This window comes from Lagopus muta, chromosome 6, assembly GCF_023343835.1.
Source record: "Lagopus muta isolate bLagMut1 chromosome 6, bLagMut1 primary, whole genome shotgun sequence".
Lineage (NCBI taxonomy): Eukaryota > Metazoa > Chordata > Aves > Galliformes > Phasianidae > Lagopus > Lagopus muta.
In genome coordinates, this window is record NC_064438.1 from 24,352,445 (window position 1) to 24,370,130 (window position 17,686).

The following is a 17,686-nucleotide window of genomic DNA, read 5'->3' on the forward strand; positions in this document are numbered from 1 at the left end:
GCCGCGGGCGGCGGCTCTACGCGTAGCCCGCGGGGGGTCCGCACCCATCGATGCGTTCCTCGGGCCGATTGGTAGAGTCTGGCGGTGACGGAAATTGCCGAAGGGACTCGGGCGAAGCGGCCGGGTGAGCCGGAGAGTCTCGCGCGAGGCGGGGCAGCTCTCGCGACGTCTGCGGCGGGAGGCGGATGTACACCGGAAGTGACGTGCACTCGCCCTTGAGCCGCCGGAAGGGCGGTGGGGCTGCTGGCCGCGGCAGCCGGGAGTCCCTCGGGGCGGGTGGCAGCGGCCCAGTCCCGAGCTGCGGGAGCGGGGGGGTGGGCGGCCCCACGGCGGTTGGCACCGGCAGAACGGCTGTCGCGTGCAGAGCTGCGTGCGTTTTGGTATATTGAAACGCGAAGAGTTACGGCAGATGAGCTTGAGACAACGCCGGCCGGATTGTGATGGTGAGGGCACGATGCACCGTAAGGACTGCAGCTGTCGGCACGGCTACCTCCCAGAAACCACTGACTGGTATCACTGCTCAGTGCGTTCATCACCTGCAGTACTTCGACTCACTCCCTGCTTGGAGACAGCAGTTGGTACCTCTTCTCTACATTCTCTAACAATGTATCAGAAAGCATATGGTAGCACAACAGCTGAGAAACAAAAAGCAAGACTGCTTCACCTCCCAAACAAGCTTCTACAGCTGTCCTTACCTGCACACAGCCTAGCAGTTACACTAAGGAAGAGAAGTGCACCACGTTACTACCAAGCTTAGAAAAATGAACCATACCAAGCGCTAGCATGGGGCAGCATTACAAATTTACCGATTTAAAAATATTTTGTGAAGTCCTACTTCTCCTTTAAAAAAGACTGTTCTCAGTCTAATGCATCAAGACTGACAAGTTGGTCCCAATCTATTTCTTCACACCATTTGCAAAAGACAAGGGAGAGCTGCAGTCCTGTTTACCAAGAAGATTTTGGTGAAGCAGCACAGATGTAGTCACTCTGTCCAGCTCCTATCTGAAAATCCTTATTCTTTAATAGTATTATTCCAACCTGAACTTTGTTTCTCCTGGAGAAGCCCAGGTGTGCATCTCAGTTTTGTCCATACCCTCCATAAGGACACTCTACCATCGCTCTTCTACATCCCAGACTCAACACCTTCACATCCAACTAGTTCCAACCCCCAATATCCAATACCCTGCAACTTCCCCCATTTTTCTGTAATGGGACCAGATGGGCCCAGATGATTTCAGTTCTGGAAATACACTACAAGCACTTCTGTGCTGGTTCTGAAGACCCTGCATATTTCATGTCACAACTCACTGACTTCTGAGAATGCACTGCTGCTTAGGAAAGTCTTGTTACAGATGAACAGTGCTGAGGAGGGGCCCAATCCAGCATCTTCTAGTAGACCAAATCAAACAAGTCTCGACATCCACAAAAAAAGCTGTAAGAAACATTTCAAATCTGTTTTATTTCTAAAGTGAACCAAGATAAAACAACTGTACACTTCAATTACAGAACTGTTCAAAATTTTTAAAAATACAGAAAAGTGCACTGTCAAAAATCACACCTTCCAACTTTTTTCTAACACTTTCAGAAATAAATACATCTAGAATTTCAAAAACCTTTATTTAAATACTTCTGGTCTAATATTTTAATGAATAACAGACAATGCAAGTACACTGGAAATAAACAAGTTTTGCCTACCTTATTTTTCTTGGGGAAAAAAAACCTCTAGACATGGTTTATACAAATTTAACTGCTTTCCCTTACTTTGAGAACAGATGCTTTTCTGTATACAGACATTACTGTTACTGTCTTATCTATATGAGTAAGACACAGTAGTGCTGACAGAGGTGGGCTGCAACTTCATAAGCAGAATGCTGCCTTTGCCAGTTAGGATACAGTAATTCTGTCTTGGCAGAAAAGAACTTTTTTTTATCTGTACACCTCTGCTGCTTTTGCCAGCAATGCTGCTCAGTAGGGTGTGATCTCCTGCACTCTCCTATGCAAGTCTTGTACAGCTGTGCCAACAGACTTATCTGTCTATAAGCCAAGCCCACATGAGCTGGCCAGAATTTTTTTTTTAAACTTTCCCAAGCAAACCCTTTCCAATCACAAAGATCAGGCACCTTACAAGCTTCCCCATTCACATATTTGGTTTGAGTGAGAGTTCTACATACCTGCAACAGTTGAAAACAACAAAAGCACCGACACAACAGTCTGATAAAATAGACAAAAAGAAAAAGTCAATAGCCAAAATAGCTCATGGGGAAAAAGAGATCTCAAAATAGATTTCAAGTCAGAAATTAGGATTAGAGAGACTGTCAACATTCCCCTTAACAATCTGCTCACCTGTCCTTGTAAAGAAGAAATTTGTTTGGTGCTTCTGCATAGGGAATAGCTCCATCTTATTCTTTGAAATATGCATTCCTCAAATACATAACAAACTTATCAATTTATCTGCACCAAAGATTTTTACAGCCAACCTGAGATTGGTCTGAGGATCTCCTACAGACTTGGCACTTGTTTTTGACTTTCTTCCTTCACTTCATAAAGTAGATCCTGACTGTTGGAGGATGTAGTTTGACACGCGGCTTCATGGGTGGGAAGACAGACCCTGCCATCTCAGTTGGTTTCATCCTTCTGTGGATTTCTCTCATTTAATTCTGTGACTGGTCTGATCAAAAGACCATCCTCACTTATTCTGTACTCTTTCACTGCTTTCTCTCTTCGCAGCTTCTGGATGTCTGCCAGCTGACGCAGCTCTTTTGGCAGCTCCATGCAAGTAGGCTGATAAGGAAAAAAAGAAAAGAAATAAAAACAATTCATACACATACACATGCTCTACTTTTGTTGGTACCAGATAAGAGTTTCCTCTGATTTGGCAACAAAACAGAGCAATCATCTCATTACATCTACAGCACAAATTAACTATCTGCTTGTACAAACACTATACTGGGGGGGAGGAGAGTAGGGAAGGACTTTATCCTTTCTCTCAAAGGCAGCCTAAAGGGAAGAATATTAGACCTACCTTACTGTTTATGCCCTTATTATGTAGATCTTCAGCATTTAAGTGATATTTTGCATATGGGATTGAGGTTGCTCCAGTGATCTTCTGTACTACTAACTTACAAACCCTCAAAAGACTTGCAGTCAGTTCAGGTTTCCTTGCAGGAGTCACTGCAAGAGCACCTCTCCTGGCTTTTCTCCAAGTCATAGTATTTCTATCCTAAGCAAACATGCCTCATGTAGAATAGTCAGTAGTTTGCAAGTCTGGAACAGCTGCCTAGGAAATTCACAAAAGGAGATGCACTTCTTGACATGGTTCTGAGCAGTTAACGAAACACTATTCAGAACATTACATTCAAGGAGCTGCTATTTAACAAGGATTGCAATGCTCACTATTTGAGAAACATCAGAAAATTCATCATTGCTCTCATCCTTACAAACGGAAATTACACAAATAAGAAAGCCTGCTAACAAGAAGGAAAAGGCAGCCAAACAGCTTAAATCCTATCAAGTAGCATAGAGACAACTTCGAGATACAGGCAGCACAGTGTAAATATTACTTAAGAGCAAGATATCACAGAAAGCAAAAGGAAACCAGCCAGACTGCAGAGCAGGGCAACAGAGACTATGCAGCAACCATCCTTCAATAAAGTTAAGGTCACATCAAAATGAAGAAAATAAGGATGAAGTTGCAGAGCAAACAAAAGACAGGCTAGAAAAAATTACTATTTAGCAAAAGTATAAGAAAGCAAATTTTAAAAACTTTCTTTAAACTCCAGAAACACATAAAACATCAGCCACGCTGCTGGGCAAAGCAACAGCAGAACCCAAAAACGGCACAGGAACAAATGCAACATTTTTTCCCTCCTGTATTTAACATTGAAATATGTAGCAATTCCAACACCAAAACCATTTATGTACCTACAATGTTTCAGATAACGGTATAAATATTTATACCAACACCTTATCACAAACAGCAAGGCGCAGATCACCTGAGATTCCTGAAGATGAAATAGCTGAACAAGCAACAGTAGCAACTTGCTTAAAACCTGCCCTGATACAAATGGGAAGACAGTAAATATTCAAAGAAGGTCCACAGGAAGCTATACATTGCTAAATCAGATGCCCCTGTGAGCTCACCGGCAGAAACACTAACAGCAGGAAGAACAAATACAACAGTTGGATACACCAGGAAAGCATTATCATAGCTTTTGTAAGGGGTAGATACATCCCTCAAAATCTGCATCTAGAAGTTCACAGAAGTCCAGATGAAGGCCAAATAATACAGAGGTGATTATAGAAAAAATAGCAGAGCACTTACCTCTCACAGGAAAACCCCACTCACAGTCTGTTTACCCACTCAAATTTACGTCCAGCTTCCTGAATGCCCCAGTATCTATGCTACAGTGAGAGGTAACCTACTTCCTCAATCACTTAAGGCCAAGCTGCATGAAAATTCCCTTTACAACATGCGCAGTCCTCACTCACGTGCCAGTTAGGAAGACTTATTGTTCAAGCAAGCAATTTTGTTTACAAAGAGAACAGACTTTCTGCCATCACCTGCCATGAACATGCTATCTGGTACTACACACTGCACTGCATCTTATCTACTGCAGCCTTACTTGAAGTGCATAGGAAATCATTTCTGCTGCACAGGGATAATGGTGGTGAGCAAAAACTCTACAGTTCCAAAGCTCTCCTTGTAAACTGACACCACTCAAAACACTGCACCTCTACAAGTGTATTCTCTTGGTTCCCAGACAGTGTTTCTTCCTTTGAATTTAAGTCCTACGCATCAGAACACAGCAATATTTTAAAGCACCTAACCACACGCAATACACATCTATGAGAAGAAATTTAACACCGCTTCTTTCCTAGCTCTTTTCTACAGACAGAGCCCATATAGCTTCATGTCTGCATCCACAAGGAGAATAATTATACTCCTGGCAGAAAGCTGCACTGAAAATATGAGAAACAGCATAAATCTTCAGGTTGGAAAGTCCAGGTTGAATTCTTACTTAGTGGTGATGGCAGATCATCACTTTGAGGAAGATGTAGAAACATGCAGCTGAGGATTTTGATAGTGAACTACTGGAGGTCAGAATTTACTGTTTCGCTGCTGTTTCAAGGGTAGAATGTTAAGTGCTTAGAAGGAAACGTCCACTACTCAGAAGACTCAAATACTCCCTGTAGGTAATGACACACAAAACCACAGAAAGCATCAACATTCAAGGATATATGAAACTGAAGATCAATGAGATGCCTTTCCTTTTCATTTGCCCCCCAGCCATTCTCTTCTCCCAGTACTGTATCAACTAGAGTGCTGCATGATTGCATTTTCTGGCTGCTATAGTCACTGGAAGTCCTTTCCTGTTGCTAACAACTGCCAGCAGAATGCTCAATACCCATCTTTTCTGTAACTCTTTCCCAAAAGAAGCTCTAGTCCAAGGATTTGCATCATGCCACCTTTCCAGTATATCTCCCCCAACTTGGTGTACCAGTTCACAGGCCAGCTACTCAGTGCATCTTCTGTTACTGCTGAAACAGCTATCAAACGACAGAAGACTGCACTTGACCATCCAGAAGCAAGGTGAAAATCTTGCCAGAAAGGCTGCCCAGAAATATTCTGGTTCAATTGAAAACAGCACTATGACTGGTGAGAGCTGCAACTGTTCATGAAAATTACAATCTGTGTCAAAGATTCATTTACATACTACTTGCACAAAATACATAACTGCTACTCATTCTGCTCATTCAGGTTTATTGCTGCAAAAGCAATAAAATTCACTGATCCATTTTTATTCATACCATCTTACCCACAGTTCCAGTGAAGTAAGCTAGCTGCAACCAAACAAGCTCACTCACTAGCAGTCATGAACAGACAAGGCAAAATTAGGCACTGGTACCTGCAGTTACGTGTAAGTCTGAAAACAAGCACTCCTGAGAATTCTGCATTTGTTCAGGAAGTGCTTCTTGCATTCTGACACTACTGGGGCCTATTTGGATACACAGGATCTTTTTCTCACTGAAGAGATTTCCCTGAAAAACTGACTACAGAGATCTGGCCTGCAGAGGCCCAAAGAATGGCAAAGATAATTATATTCATCAGCCTTATTCACACTTGTCTTTCCTCAACTCTTACAAGATGAAGTAACCCATAAAGGCAACTGTGCAGGCTTGGCTTTCCTCCATGAGGCGGCACACTCGCTTCTTCCTACTATTTCCAAGATTAGGAGCAACAGAGAATATGTTCAGTCTGCTCCCAGAAACAGAATCCCCCAATTAGACAAGTTGCTAACTGACCCAGTAGTTATTGTTCAACATTGATTGTTGTTCAGTGTCACTCAATATACAGCCAACTTCAGACTGGAAAGCCAAAGCATCTTTTTTCACTAAGTATATCCTGATTCTGTTGTAATACACAACAGTGGTTGGCATGATGAATCTCTGGATTCTGGCAGTGTCCCAAGGAAAATCAGCAGGATGCTACAATGCTAGTCCGGGCTGAAGTTCAATGTTTGACTCATTTATTTCTAGATCTGTGTCTGTGAGAGGGGGACAGCAGGCACACTGGCCCAAACAGGCTGCAGGGAAGAAGAGGAAAGGGAACAAAGAGGGAAAGAAAGAAAAAAACAAATAGTGGCAACAATCTGAGAAGGAAAATGTGCTAATTATAATAGCAGACATACAAGTTACTGGGATTGATGCCAAATCAAATAAGTTTCTGAAAAAATGAGGTTCTCACTTTGATCCACCAGGGAGCAAAGAGAGTCAGTCCCAGGACTTCCAGTCAGTTTTATCTTTCCTACCAACCAGAAAACAAAAACAATAGCAAAGTTCTCGGGGAGCTGTAGACATTTCTTCTCTTCTGAGACTCCCAGTGCACTGCATGATGTGATGATACGGAATACCAATAACTAAAATCATAAAGCCAGGACAACAAAAAAAGAGAATACATTTAACTAAACCAAGGAGATTTGCTTGGTGTTTAAATATCAATTGATATAAATACATATCAAACTGTTTTTTTCTTAATACAAGAGCTTCATTTGTGTGATTATCTTGTAAGATACAGAAACAAAATGATTAACAGTGAAGTAATGGTGAAAATGGCTACTTTTACTGTCCATTCTACAAGATTCTTCTTAAATGTGATATTAAATAGGCCTTCAAAATGCCAATTGAAGTTCAAATTAATTCCTTGGCTAATCTTATGGAGTAAATGGATTTACAAAAGAATTGTTTCAGACACCAATTAAAAATTCTCGAAACAACCCAGTGCTAAGGACTATTTTATCCTCTGCACTTTTTAAAGACTGCTTTTTTCCTCCGTGTATCCCTCCTACTTTTGCATGCATTTTACACTGGAAATCCAGATTCATGCTCCTCCTAATCCCCACAGAACAAATTCCTGTTATTGAAAACTCTAAAAAAAACAAAAGCAAACAAGCATGCTTTCAGATCTACCTGTGAATCAACTGTGACCTCTTGTGGTTATGTAAATTTATCTCCTACTGCATCCGTAATAATTGGATTTACTGTTCAGAGCCTTAATATAGTACCCAAAGGATTCAAGTCCAGGATTGAATGCTTTGTTATACCAGGAAAAGAAATAATTTCATTCTTTAAGACAGCTCTGCATCCAGGTTTCCTAATAAATACTTCAAAATATTTCCAACTGCAAAAAATGAGGTAGTGACACGATCTAAACACAAGTTAGTTCTGTCATGATGAATAAGGTCTGACATTTACCTTTTTCTTTATTTCAACAGCCGCAATATCTTTCACAGTCACTGCAATTCCCGCTATAACTTCCTCACTAAAGACACTGAAAAAGACCCAGCAATACAATTGTCTATTTTGTCTGCACAGAACTGATCTTTCCATTAGCAAAGAAAGTCAAGTTCCTTAGTACAAGAATCGCACACCTCTCCCCTATTAAAGATAACCAAGGAATTACAGAGGAGTCCACCACCACACAAAAGCCACTCCAAGATACTTGGAAGTGTACTTATGAGACAACAGTACTTGATCTACATAACTAACAATGAGAAATGTTACCTGATTTTATTTTATTTGTAACTCAGAAGAGCAGAAATCAGGAAGAAATAAAAATCATTGGGTGACAAAAGACAATATTTTTCAAGAACAAGTATATTCAAAATAACTCAGAAGTAATGATGATGTGACTGGAGAAAAATAGAACAAATCTTGGGGAATAATGTATCCTACCAAAATAAAGCAACTCTGTCAACTCCAGATAACACCACTTCACAGCTGCCTGTCTCTTTTCATGTCTACACCCACCCACCATTCACTGAGCCCAGAAGTTCTGTATCAGACCAGAATGAACACAACTGTGCCTTAAGGGCCGTAGCTCACTATCTGCAACACAAACTTAAGGTGGATTTGTGCTAACAGACTGACTGGAAATGCAGCTAGATAGATGTAGACACCATCACTTCCACTACCAAGCACCAAAAGCAAGATGTGGCATAAAGCAGGGTCTACATCTGCTGAAAATGAAAAGACTTTAATTAGGTCTTCCAGAGTTTATCCATATGAGCCTTAGATTATTTCACTGAACCGAGAAACAAGCTAGGACATTCCTACCTTTATGCTCCCAAGGTGATCTTCAGATCCATTCTGTGAAGTACTTAAGTAAGCATGTACCACAGCTCTGAGGTCTGCCATGAAGTTATCCATTAGAGACGAGTGGAGTAGCAGAAGGTACATAGCCTTCAGAGCAAGTACTTGAAGCAGGGAAGATGGAAAGGGTCTCAAGAACCACATATCAGGATTCTCCTGTGTATCCCAATGCAAACAAGAAGTTAGTTAAGAAGTAAAAATTATAACAAAACTTTTTCACGTTCCTCTGCAGTTGAATCTCCAGATGCTGCTATCTACTTTAGTGCTACTGAATGCTTGCAGCTTCTAAGGCCACCTGCATACAGCCAATACAACAGAGGAGGGTTCAGAGATGGAATTGCTTAAAACACAGCAACAGGAAAAAACATACATCTTTTCCAGTAGGTTCCTTCTCACCTAACTATCCACCTGAAACTAGGTAGAAGTCTAAAGATGCAGCAAATGCCACTGAACCACTACTCTAATTTTTCCAGCACCAGCATCAAGTTTCCTTTTCCTTACTTGACTCTAGATTCATTTTAACCATCTTGTTGTTGGACTAGGTTTCAGAATTGTTCTGGGTATCATAATACACTTAACTATTCTTACAACTTACACATAATCTCTATTGCACAAGTTTTGCATTTCTTCAATACCTCAGTTTCAAATGAACTATTGGGAAATACTAGCAATACTAGAAATACTGCAGCTGAAGCTTGCATCTGTCTCCCAAATGACTGTTACAAAATGTCCTTAACTACAGCACTCCAACCACTAAACAGTACTATGCTCTTAAAAACTAAAAAATCTGTAAAAGAGCAAAGCACAGCTTACAAGTCAGTTTTCAGAAGGCGCCTCATTAAATCACCCACCAAAGCCATTTGCTGCTCATGCTTCATGAGGATTTTCCATTTGGAGGGTATCTTCAAGTGCTGCATCAGACACTCCTGTAATGTGCAAGTGGAGTGTGGAAAGAAGCCTCCCGTTGCCACTGAGAACTGCAGAACATCAGCAACCTGTGATGGAAGGAATTCAAATGTTATGATCACTATCTGTTAACCCAAAGCAACCAACAGCAGTAACCTGCACAGTACTTTGTTTGCCTTTTTCCAGTCTGGTTTTATTCATTTTGCTCTTTACAGTGAGAACTGAAACAGACTGCACACCTTGTCTGCTCCCAACCACGATATCTGAAGGGTACCTGTGTGTCAAAGACATTGTCAAGAAGTACGTTGTACTGGTGAAAGAGGCAATTTGAGATCCAACGGCAGTCATGCATGACCTGGAATAAAAAAGAGCTGTCAGACAAGCATGTGTACAACCACAACTTCTCTGGTGAACAGGACACATCTATATACCACCCCTACTACCTTAAATGTCCTTACACTCCCCTCCATCCTTACCTTCAAAATGTTTTTATCTTGTAGCACAGTTTGTAATCCATTTCTGAAAGCTTGAGGTCCCAGAAGGAAAATATCAAATAGAAAAATGTGACTTTTTGTTGCCATCTACAACAAATTGAGGTGCAGAGATGAGTGAGGAACAAAAACACAACAGATTTGAAGGTAGGATAAAGTGCACTGTTACATACAAGACAATCTGTCACAAAAACATTTATGTTAAGGGAAGCAGGCTCAGTTTCCTTAATGCTAACCTATGAGAAAGTCTTTTTTTCAGACATGCAGAGATACAGAAGCAAGAAAGAACGATCCAGTAGTCTACTATACACATTTTAAGCCACCATTTTGAGACATATAAAAAGTAAACTCTAGCTGAATTACTCCAAATAAATTCCTACAACTATTATGGTGACATAGCAGTTAACACCATCAAGCAAAATTCTCATGGTCATGGCATTCCTTTTGTTTTGAAAAACTGCTACCAAAAAAAACAAAGGACATCATTTTCCACCACACCATTCAGATAGAAAAAGTTTAAATTTTAATCTATGCTCAAACTGATGTCTTAACAACAGCTGATATAAATTCATCACTTTGCCATGCCACAGCAGGTGGACACTTCTGCAAGTTTGAAGTACAAAACTCCCAAGTTTTTGCTTTGCTCAGTCCTAAGCCTATTTAAAAACAAACCAAGGTGCTTTTGAGCAGATTGAACAATACTCCTTTCCATCTCTTTTTTTTTTTTTCAAAAATTTTTATAACAGTCATCAATCAAGATATTTTCTTTTCAGATAGATTTTAATCCTTCCATCTAATTCAGTTATATTGGCATTGTGATTAGGTAGGCCTTGTAGCTATTTAATGGACAACAGCTGTATTACTGTAATATCTCTACCTCTATTCAAGTAAATATAGATGGCAGGCCAAGTAAATTATATTGTTTTTGCAAACAAATGTTACACATATGCTATATAGTTTATTTATATTTAATAAACCTTCTAATTCATACCATATATAAAAAAACTTTATATTAAATATAGATTACTTATTAGATTGCCTTACAGTGGCATAATTGTTTCTGCAACAGGTCTTCCATAAAACAATCTGTCCAGAAGAAAATCACATCCATTTACCAAAACAGTTATGTAAGTCTTAAACAAAGGCTAATCCCAAAACATTTCCCAGTTTTGCTACTATGTAGGGGCACTTGTTGGAAAACATCTGTTTCTTACCTGAAGCCACGAGAGTTTCCCATTACGACACAAAGTGACACCTTCTCCAACAACACTGATAACACCCTGTTGTTTCAGGTGCAGCACCTAATGAAAAATAGGGTTAAATGAATAGTGCCAGAGACTAATAGACAGAGAAACAAATAGTAAGGTGGGATGTTTCTGGTCATGATCCAAATTTAAGAAATGTAAATATAAATCACAACAACAAAACTCAAGCATACAGTGATCCAAGAGAAACAGGCAGTATCAGCCCAGTGAGACACATGGCATTACAGAAGTAGAAACAATGACAGATTTAGCAGAGATCATGGATTAACTACATAATATAGACTCCTGATCTCCTCTTTAGAAATTTTCTTAAGTAGGTTTTAGGAGCTTTCTCAGGATCACAAAGGAGGTATTTTTTTGGATGAACTCATCTTCTACGGTATAAGAAATGAAACTGCTACTCTCACAGGCACTTGAAGTTCCCAGATAATTAAGACAAACTAATCCATGCTGCACATGCAATATAAAAGGAGCAGGAAAAAAAAAAGCCAGCTTCTTTTCAAGCAAAAATTAGATTCCTCTGCAGTACGGGAAATCTTCCCCTGTGGTAAAAGGATTATTTTATCCACGTGTGCACTATCCATATAAGGAGTACCCAAAGCTCATCTGATTTAGCTGCAAGACAAAACGGCATCAAGGACACACAGATCTAATTCAGACCTAAAAACACTATTTGGTTTACTAAGTCTATCATTAGATCTGAAGCAAAGCCTTCCTTCCAAATTCACTGATGTTACACACAATTTAAAGAAAAAAGCCCAGGTCCAGGCATTTCTGAAGTTCCAAATGTCCATTAAAAAAAGCACTGCCAATTCCCTCTCCAAACACCAACAAATCCTGGTACTGCTACCTTTTTAAGTAATTGCTCACTTACTAGCAATATTGACCCCTCACCTCAGTTTACAGCTGATATATATTCTGAAAACCATAATCAACAATCAATGATATTTGCTGCAAACTCTTTCCATGCATGTATGCACAACTTAAACATACCTTAACACCACCACCGACACCATTTCTACTTGACTTCAAGAAGCCAGTTACTACTTAGAACTGAAATTTCACTACAGCCTGCAAAAATGATTTCCGGTATAAGAACTCATAGCATAAGAACTCATTGTAGCAATGCTCACAATCCTGTACTTACAATAAGAACAGAAGAGGCTTTAAAGTCATATACACCACATGAGAGCTTCAATTAATACTCACTGCTGGGCCAAATTTCTCCTGGAAACAATTAACAACTGTATACTCTACTTTCTCTTCTTCCTCCTTCCCTAAAATGAAATTAAAAAAAAAAAAAAAAGATGTTTTCTCTGCTTGAACAAACTCTTACAGATGGTATATATTTCAATTATAATATCACTCTAGTTCAGCAATTCAGCTCTTATCTTTCTACTTCCTTAACACACATAAACAGATCATAGAATAAGAACTGGAGAACTCAGAACTGTTCGGTTTGGGAAGGATCTTAAAGCTCATCCAGTTCCAATCCTTCTGCAGGAGGCAGAAAAAACCTCAAGTATGGGGAATCCACAGCTTCAGATTCTGAACTGTTCACTTCAGATGTGCACAGTCCTCAGCATGAATCAAAATTCTTACTTTCCCATGGAAAAAATGATACTCAAAAGTTGCAGTGTGGGGTTTTTTTTTTTTTTTTTTTTTTTTTTTGTCTTTGTAATAAATAAAAGAAAAAGACAGATTTCAATTAATGAAATTGTACCTGTTAAAACAGCCCTAATTCCCAGGCATTCCAGGGAAGGTGAAAGCAGAAAAGACAATGATACCATAGAGCACCAACAGGTAAATGACCAAGAGCACTAACAGAATCTACGACAGATTTTAGCATTTTTAAACACCTGCCTAACAATATCTCATGAATATCTCAGCAAAAGAAAGGCTTTCAAAGATTTTCCCTTCCCCATTCACACACCCGCGACAGCACAAAATGTTCTGTACTGAGATATTGTTCAATTTCAAAGATAAGGCAAAATTTTAAAAGCATGTCAACCTTGCCCTTTTGTCCCCCCACTTCCAAGGCCAGTGCAAGTAACCTTCCTTCAGCCTACACAAGCAATGAGTGCTTGTCAAGGCTTTATAAGAACAGTGAGCCTATTACTTCTTAGATCCATACCTGTGGTTGTACATAGAGCAGGAATCACTCAACCAACTCAATGCAAGCACCTTTCAGGTGCTTTCAGGACAGCCAGCACAATAACAAAGAGCATTAGCCTTAATGAGTTTTCATTTACTTGTCATGCCACATACAATTCAGGGACAAGATTAAATAATCACCAGAGGAATGTTTACCAACTGAAGCACTTTGACTTATCCAAAAGATCAATGATACTACTCTGCCACTTCTACTGTGGATGTGAACCACAGGATAAACATTCCTGAAAACAGGAGTTTCTTTTTGATGTCATGTACATATCTGAAGGCAAAAAGAATGCCTGCAGATAAGCTCCATGCCTATCTGTCCGTGACCATTGTTTTTGCAGAGCACAGCCTGTCCAGATAACATGCAAGCCAACAAACTGCAGCTTCTAGGGAAGATACTGGCTAACACAAAGCAACTACACTACTTAACTGTGTATGGAAACTGTTGAGTCACAGCCTGACCCACTGATTGAGCACCTGGAGAAAAGATCCATTCAGCCCCAGGAACACAGGTGAAGGCAATTCAGCTGTGCAACCAGAAGGAGTGGAGCCTGGCTGCATCTCTTGAACCTTATCTAGCAGCTGACTGCCACCATGGAAGGCTCTTTCTGGAGATCCCTCCCCTAGGGAGTTTCCTCTAAGCTAGATCCTCAGAGATAAGTGAACAATCTTTCCCCTTCCTTTGTAACATCCCTGTCTTTCTGTCATTACAACTAACACTGACATTACCTGGGAGGGAGTTCATGTTTAAATTATTCAAGGCTCTGAGCTGCCTCTCTGGGGAAACACATGGAGAACTCCCCAGGCCACCCTGTGCTGTTCCCATGTCTGCTCCTTTGTTCTCCTTAACAGCTGAAGTGCACCTGCAGGAGCAAAGCAGCCATACATACATGCCCAAAAGTAAAACATTACACATTGGATATGTGATTACAGGATTGGATATTTTAACAAGGAAAAATTCTTCATGCAATGCTATCCACCTGCATCCAACAACAAACAGCTACACATGAAGCAACTTCCTAATCATGTGTGCCCAATTCTAAAAGGAGAATTTGAAGCTATTCAAACATGAGCTTATTCTGTCCCCAGGACCTTTATTTTACATGAAACTTGGGATATATGTCTGAAAGTAAAAGGTGAAAACACAAACCAAACAGATGTTCACTGCAAAGCTCAGCTATGAAGGTTTCAAGGGAAGAAAGAATTACAAGGCATGAATTGCCTGACATAAGCTCAAGACCCCAACAGCTTAAACATGTGCAAATCTTTACACTGAATCCATAATAATTAAATCATTGATCAGATATTATAATTGAAGGCTAGTTTTACAAGTTCATAAATAGGTGAAACAGTTATATTCACTGAAACTTTGCTATACTTAGAAGAAGGTTATTAAATAACACAAATAGTAGTAAGTCAAGACCAAAAAGTTAGCAAACAGTCATCTATTTGAAATACATCACATATACAATGCTTCATTGCTACAACAGGACATTCCAAGACAAAAAAAAAAAGATTACTTCAGAGCAAAATATGCCTTACTAGTAAACATTCCTTTATACTGATATAAAACCACACCACTATGATTATAGGGCTGTAAAGATGGCGATCTATCTCACTATGATAAAACAAAACTCTGATTCACATTTAGGTGTACATGAAGAATCTTTCATCTAAAATGGTATAGTGAAGGATTAATTCAGAAATCTGCTACACAAGTGAGCATATGTGCACATGTGTATTTGTTAAAAGCAAAAAAGAGACAAGGCAACAGGAAGCAAGAAGACTATTGCTGATTAGAAGTTCATGTGTTGCCTATATTTTAAGGCTGTTTGTTAGACATCATTTCATTCTTGTCTTAAAAGGAAAAAACTATTCAGGTCATGCCAAGAGACTCAAAAGCAGCCATCTAAGAACCACAGACTGCAGGAGCTCGAAGCATAATTTTACCAGCTACCTAAAGCTACATTTATGTAAGTTTCAGAGCAACTGTATAAACTTAACTCCTATGTACAACTGCCCTGGAACTATTCAACAAACACAGAAGAAATGTTCATGGCAAACTCACCCCAAAACCACAAATAAATCAAGAGAATTATACCTAGGAACATGAATGGGAAGAAAAAAAGGAAATATGCTACAGCCTGAAAAATTCTTTTAAACAGTGGAGATCCGCTAATCGTCATCCTGCTCACCTCTTTTAAGGTGAAATACAAACTTGGCACAGTTGGGTTTAAACACCAGTGAGATATTTAATGCAGGAATTGGCCTCCCAACCAAGTACGTTCCCACCCCATCTTTTATGAAAAGAAGGAAATACTTCAACATACTCAGACAGCACTGCTGTTCTCTTGTGTGAATCTGGTTCATCCAGCAATTCCACTGCAATAGAAGTAAACAATTTATATTCTGGTGCTGACTGGTAGCAACTTTATGACAGTTATTTCTCAAAAAAGGAGAAATATACAAACCAGAATAGAACATGGCTATATGAGAAAAAAACCTCAAAGCAGATAAAATAATTTCAAACTCATTCTGATGTAGGAATTTACACAAGTGGTCTGTAAAAAGGGGTATATCAGAACTTAAGTATTTAAACAAGGCTAACTAATGGCTTGCATCCCCCCAAAACCAAAGTCCATACAGAATTACAACTAATTATCTTACATATAGTTAGGTATACAGGTACATGGGAAAAAGAAAAATGGACACAGTTAAGCACTTCATAAGTTTAGTAGTTGCTTTCTAGCTACTTCCTCCTCAGCTCATTGTTTCCGAAGCAAGGTTTTATAGCAGGTGCCAATAGAAGTGCACAGGGCCCTTACATACTGGAAACAATTTATATGAGCAATTCCATATTTTTATCATTAGTGAATCATAGAAGTGCTTGCGTAAGCATTTAGTGGAGACTACCTTTACCTGTGCAAGTAAAAAGCAAAGCCAAATTAACTGGAACATTTGGTAATTTTACTTCCCAGCCTTGCACAAAACACAAGAACATAACACAATGAATGTGTAATTACTCCTTCCACCTTCAGGAAATAAACATGGAGTGCATGCAAATGAACTGATTAACTTCAAGCTGTTATTTTCATCAGTGATTCTACTGAGCTGTTTATTATTTGACTCATAAACTTTAATGCGGGACAGTCACAAGATCTCCACAGAGTGGGGAATTATTATTTCACCAGCAAACAACAGCGGAACAAAAGTTGTGTGATTTACACAGCACTAATTCCCATTGGTTTTATTAGAAAGTTGTGCCACTGAGGAATTCAGCAGCAACCAAAATTGGACTGAACCAAATGCACGTGACCCCATGCGTCAGCACTCATTAAGGCCTCACCATTGACTATTTCTCGGCTGTAAAACACCTTTACTCCTGGGGAGCTCCTGCCAGTTTCCAAGTTCTTCACTGCAATAAGGAAGTAGAAAAATGGAGATGTGTGGGCAAAAGCTTATCACTTGTAGAACAAAGCAAGACAGGTGGAGCACACAGTTCTAGTAACTCAAAAAATCCAACAAACACTAGGTTAAGTATTTTTTTTTGTAACAGTTCCACCACTCTACAAAACAGTTTCTACACAGTGGTTCTAAACACTCAACAGTTGAAAATTCCAATCTGCTGCACTCATGTAATCTCACATTAGAAAGCACAGACAAATGCAGTCACTGTTAACCTTAGGGCTGCAATTTATTCATCCTGATGCCTGCTTTAGCTTTGGGGAGCCACACACCCACACCACTTCAGCCGGGCGCCGCCTCGACAACCTGCCGGCTGTAGCCCTGTGGGGCCATACTTGCTCTGAGCCGGCTTACTCACAAGAAAACAAAAGAAACGAACAGAAGCCGTCAGCCCGTAAGGCAGCACCCCACCGCTGATCAGGCTGCTGTAAGGCCGAGGCACCCAACAGCCCCACATTGTCCACACACGACCGATGGGACTTGGAGACCGCCGTCAGCCCCAACCTGCGTGCAGCAGAAGGTCGCGGCCGGGACTGACGTGCTGCAGCACGCCCTGGAACACGCCACACGTCAAGGTGAGCTTAACGCTCTTGCCCAGGGCGGCCTGCAGGCGCTGAAAGCTGAGCGCCATGACCACTTCAACGCGCACCCACACAAAGTAGATCGGCGGTGAGGCCGAGGCCTACTTATAGCGTGCGGGGGCGGGACTTCCACGGCCCACGCATGGAGACGGCGGCGGGCGCCGCCCCG

The 17,686-nt window shown here is 40.3% G+C and overlaps 1 protein-coding gene across 2 annotated transcripts; it reads right to left on the minus strand.

The window, feature by feature from the left end:
- Positions 1-1,440: 1,440 nt before the first annotated feature.
- On the minus strand, positions 1,441-17,651 carry EXD1 (exonuclease 3'-5' domain containing 1). Of its 2 annotated transcripts, XR_007377665.1 has the most exons (12): positions 17,441-17,651; positions 16,818-16,886; positions 15,802-15,853; positions 14,201-14,334; positions 12,521-12,588; positions 11,261-11,347; positions 10,032-10,136; positions 9,830-9,910; positions 9,501-9,644; positions 8,614-8,805; positions 7,753-7,828; positions 2,684-2,781 (listed from the first exon to the last, which is right to left on the minus strand). XR_007377665.1 is itself a non-coding variant. In XM_048948248.1 (11 exons), the coding sequence occupies exons 1-11, from the start codon at positions 17,565-17,567 to the stop codon at positions 2,617-2,619; spliced, it is 1,224 nt and encodes a 407-aa protein (XP_048804205.1). In that variant the 5' UTR covers positions 17,568-17,648; the 3' UTR covers positions 1,441-2,616. The 2 variants fall into 2 exon arrangements, 1 of the variants encoding a protein (XP_048804205.1); XM_048948248.1 differs by lacking the exon at positions 7,753-7,828 and having other exon boundaries at positions 1,441-2,781; positions 17,441-17,648.
- Positions 17,652-17,686: the final 35 nt, after the last annotated feature.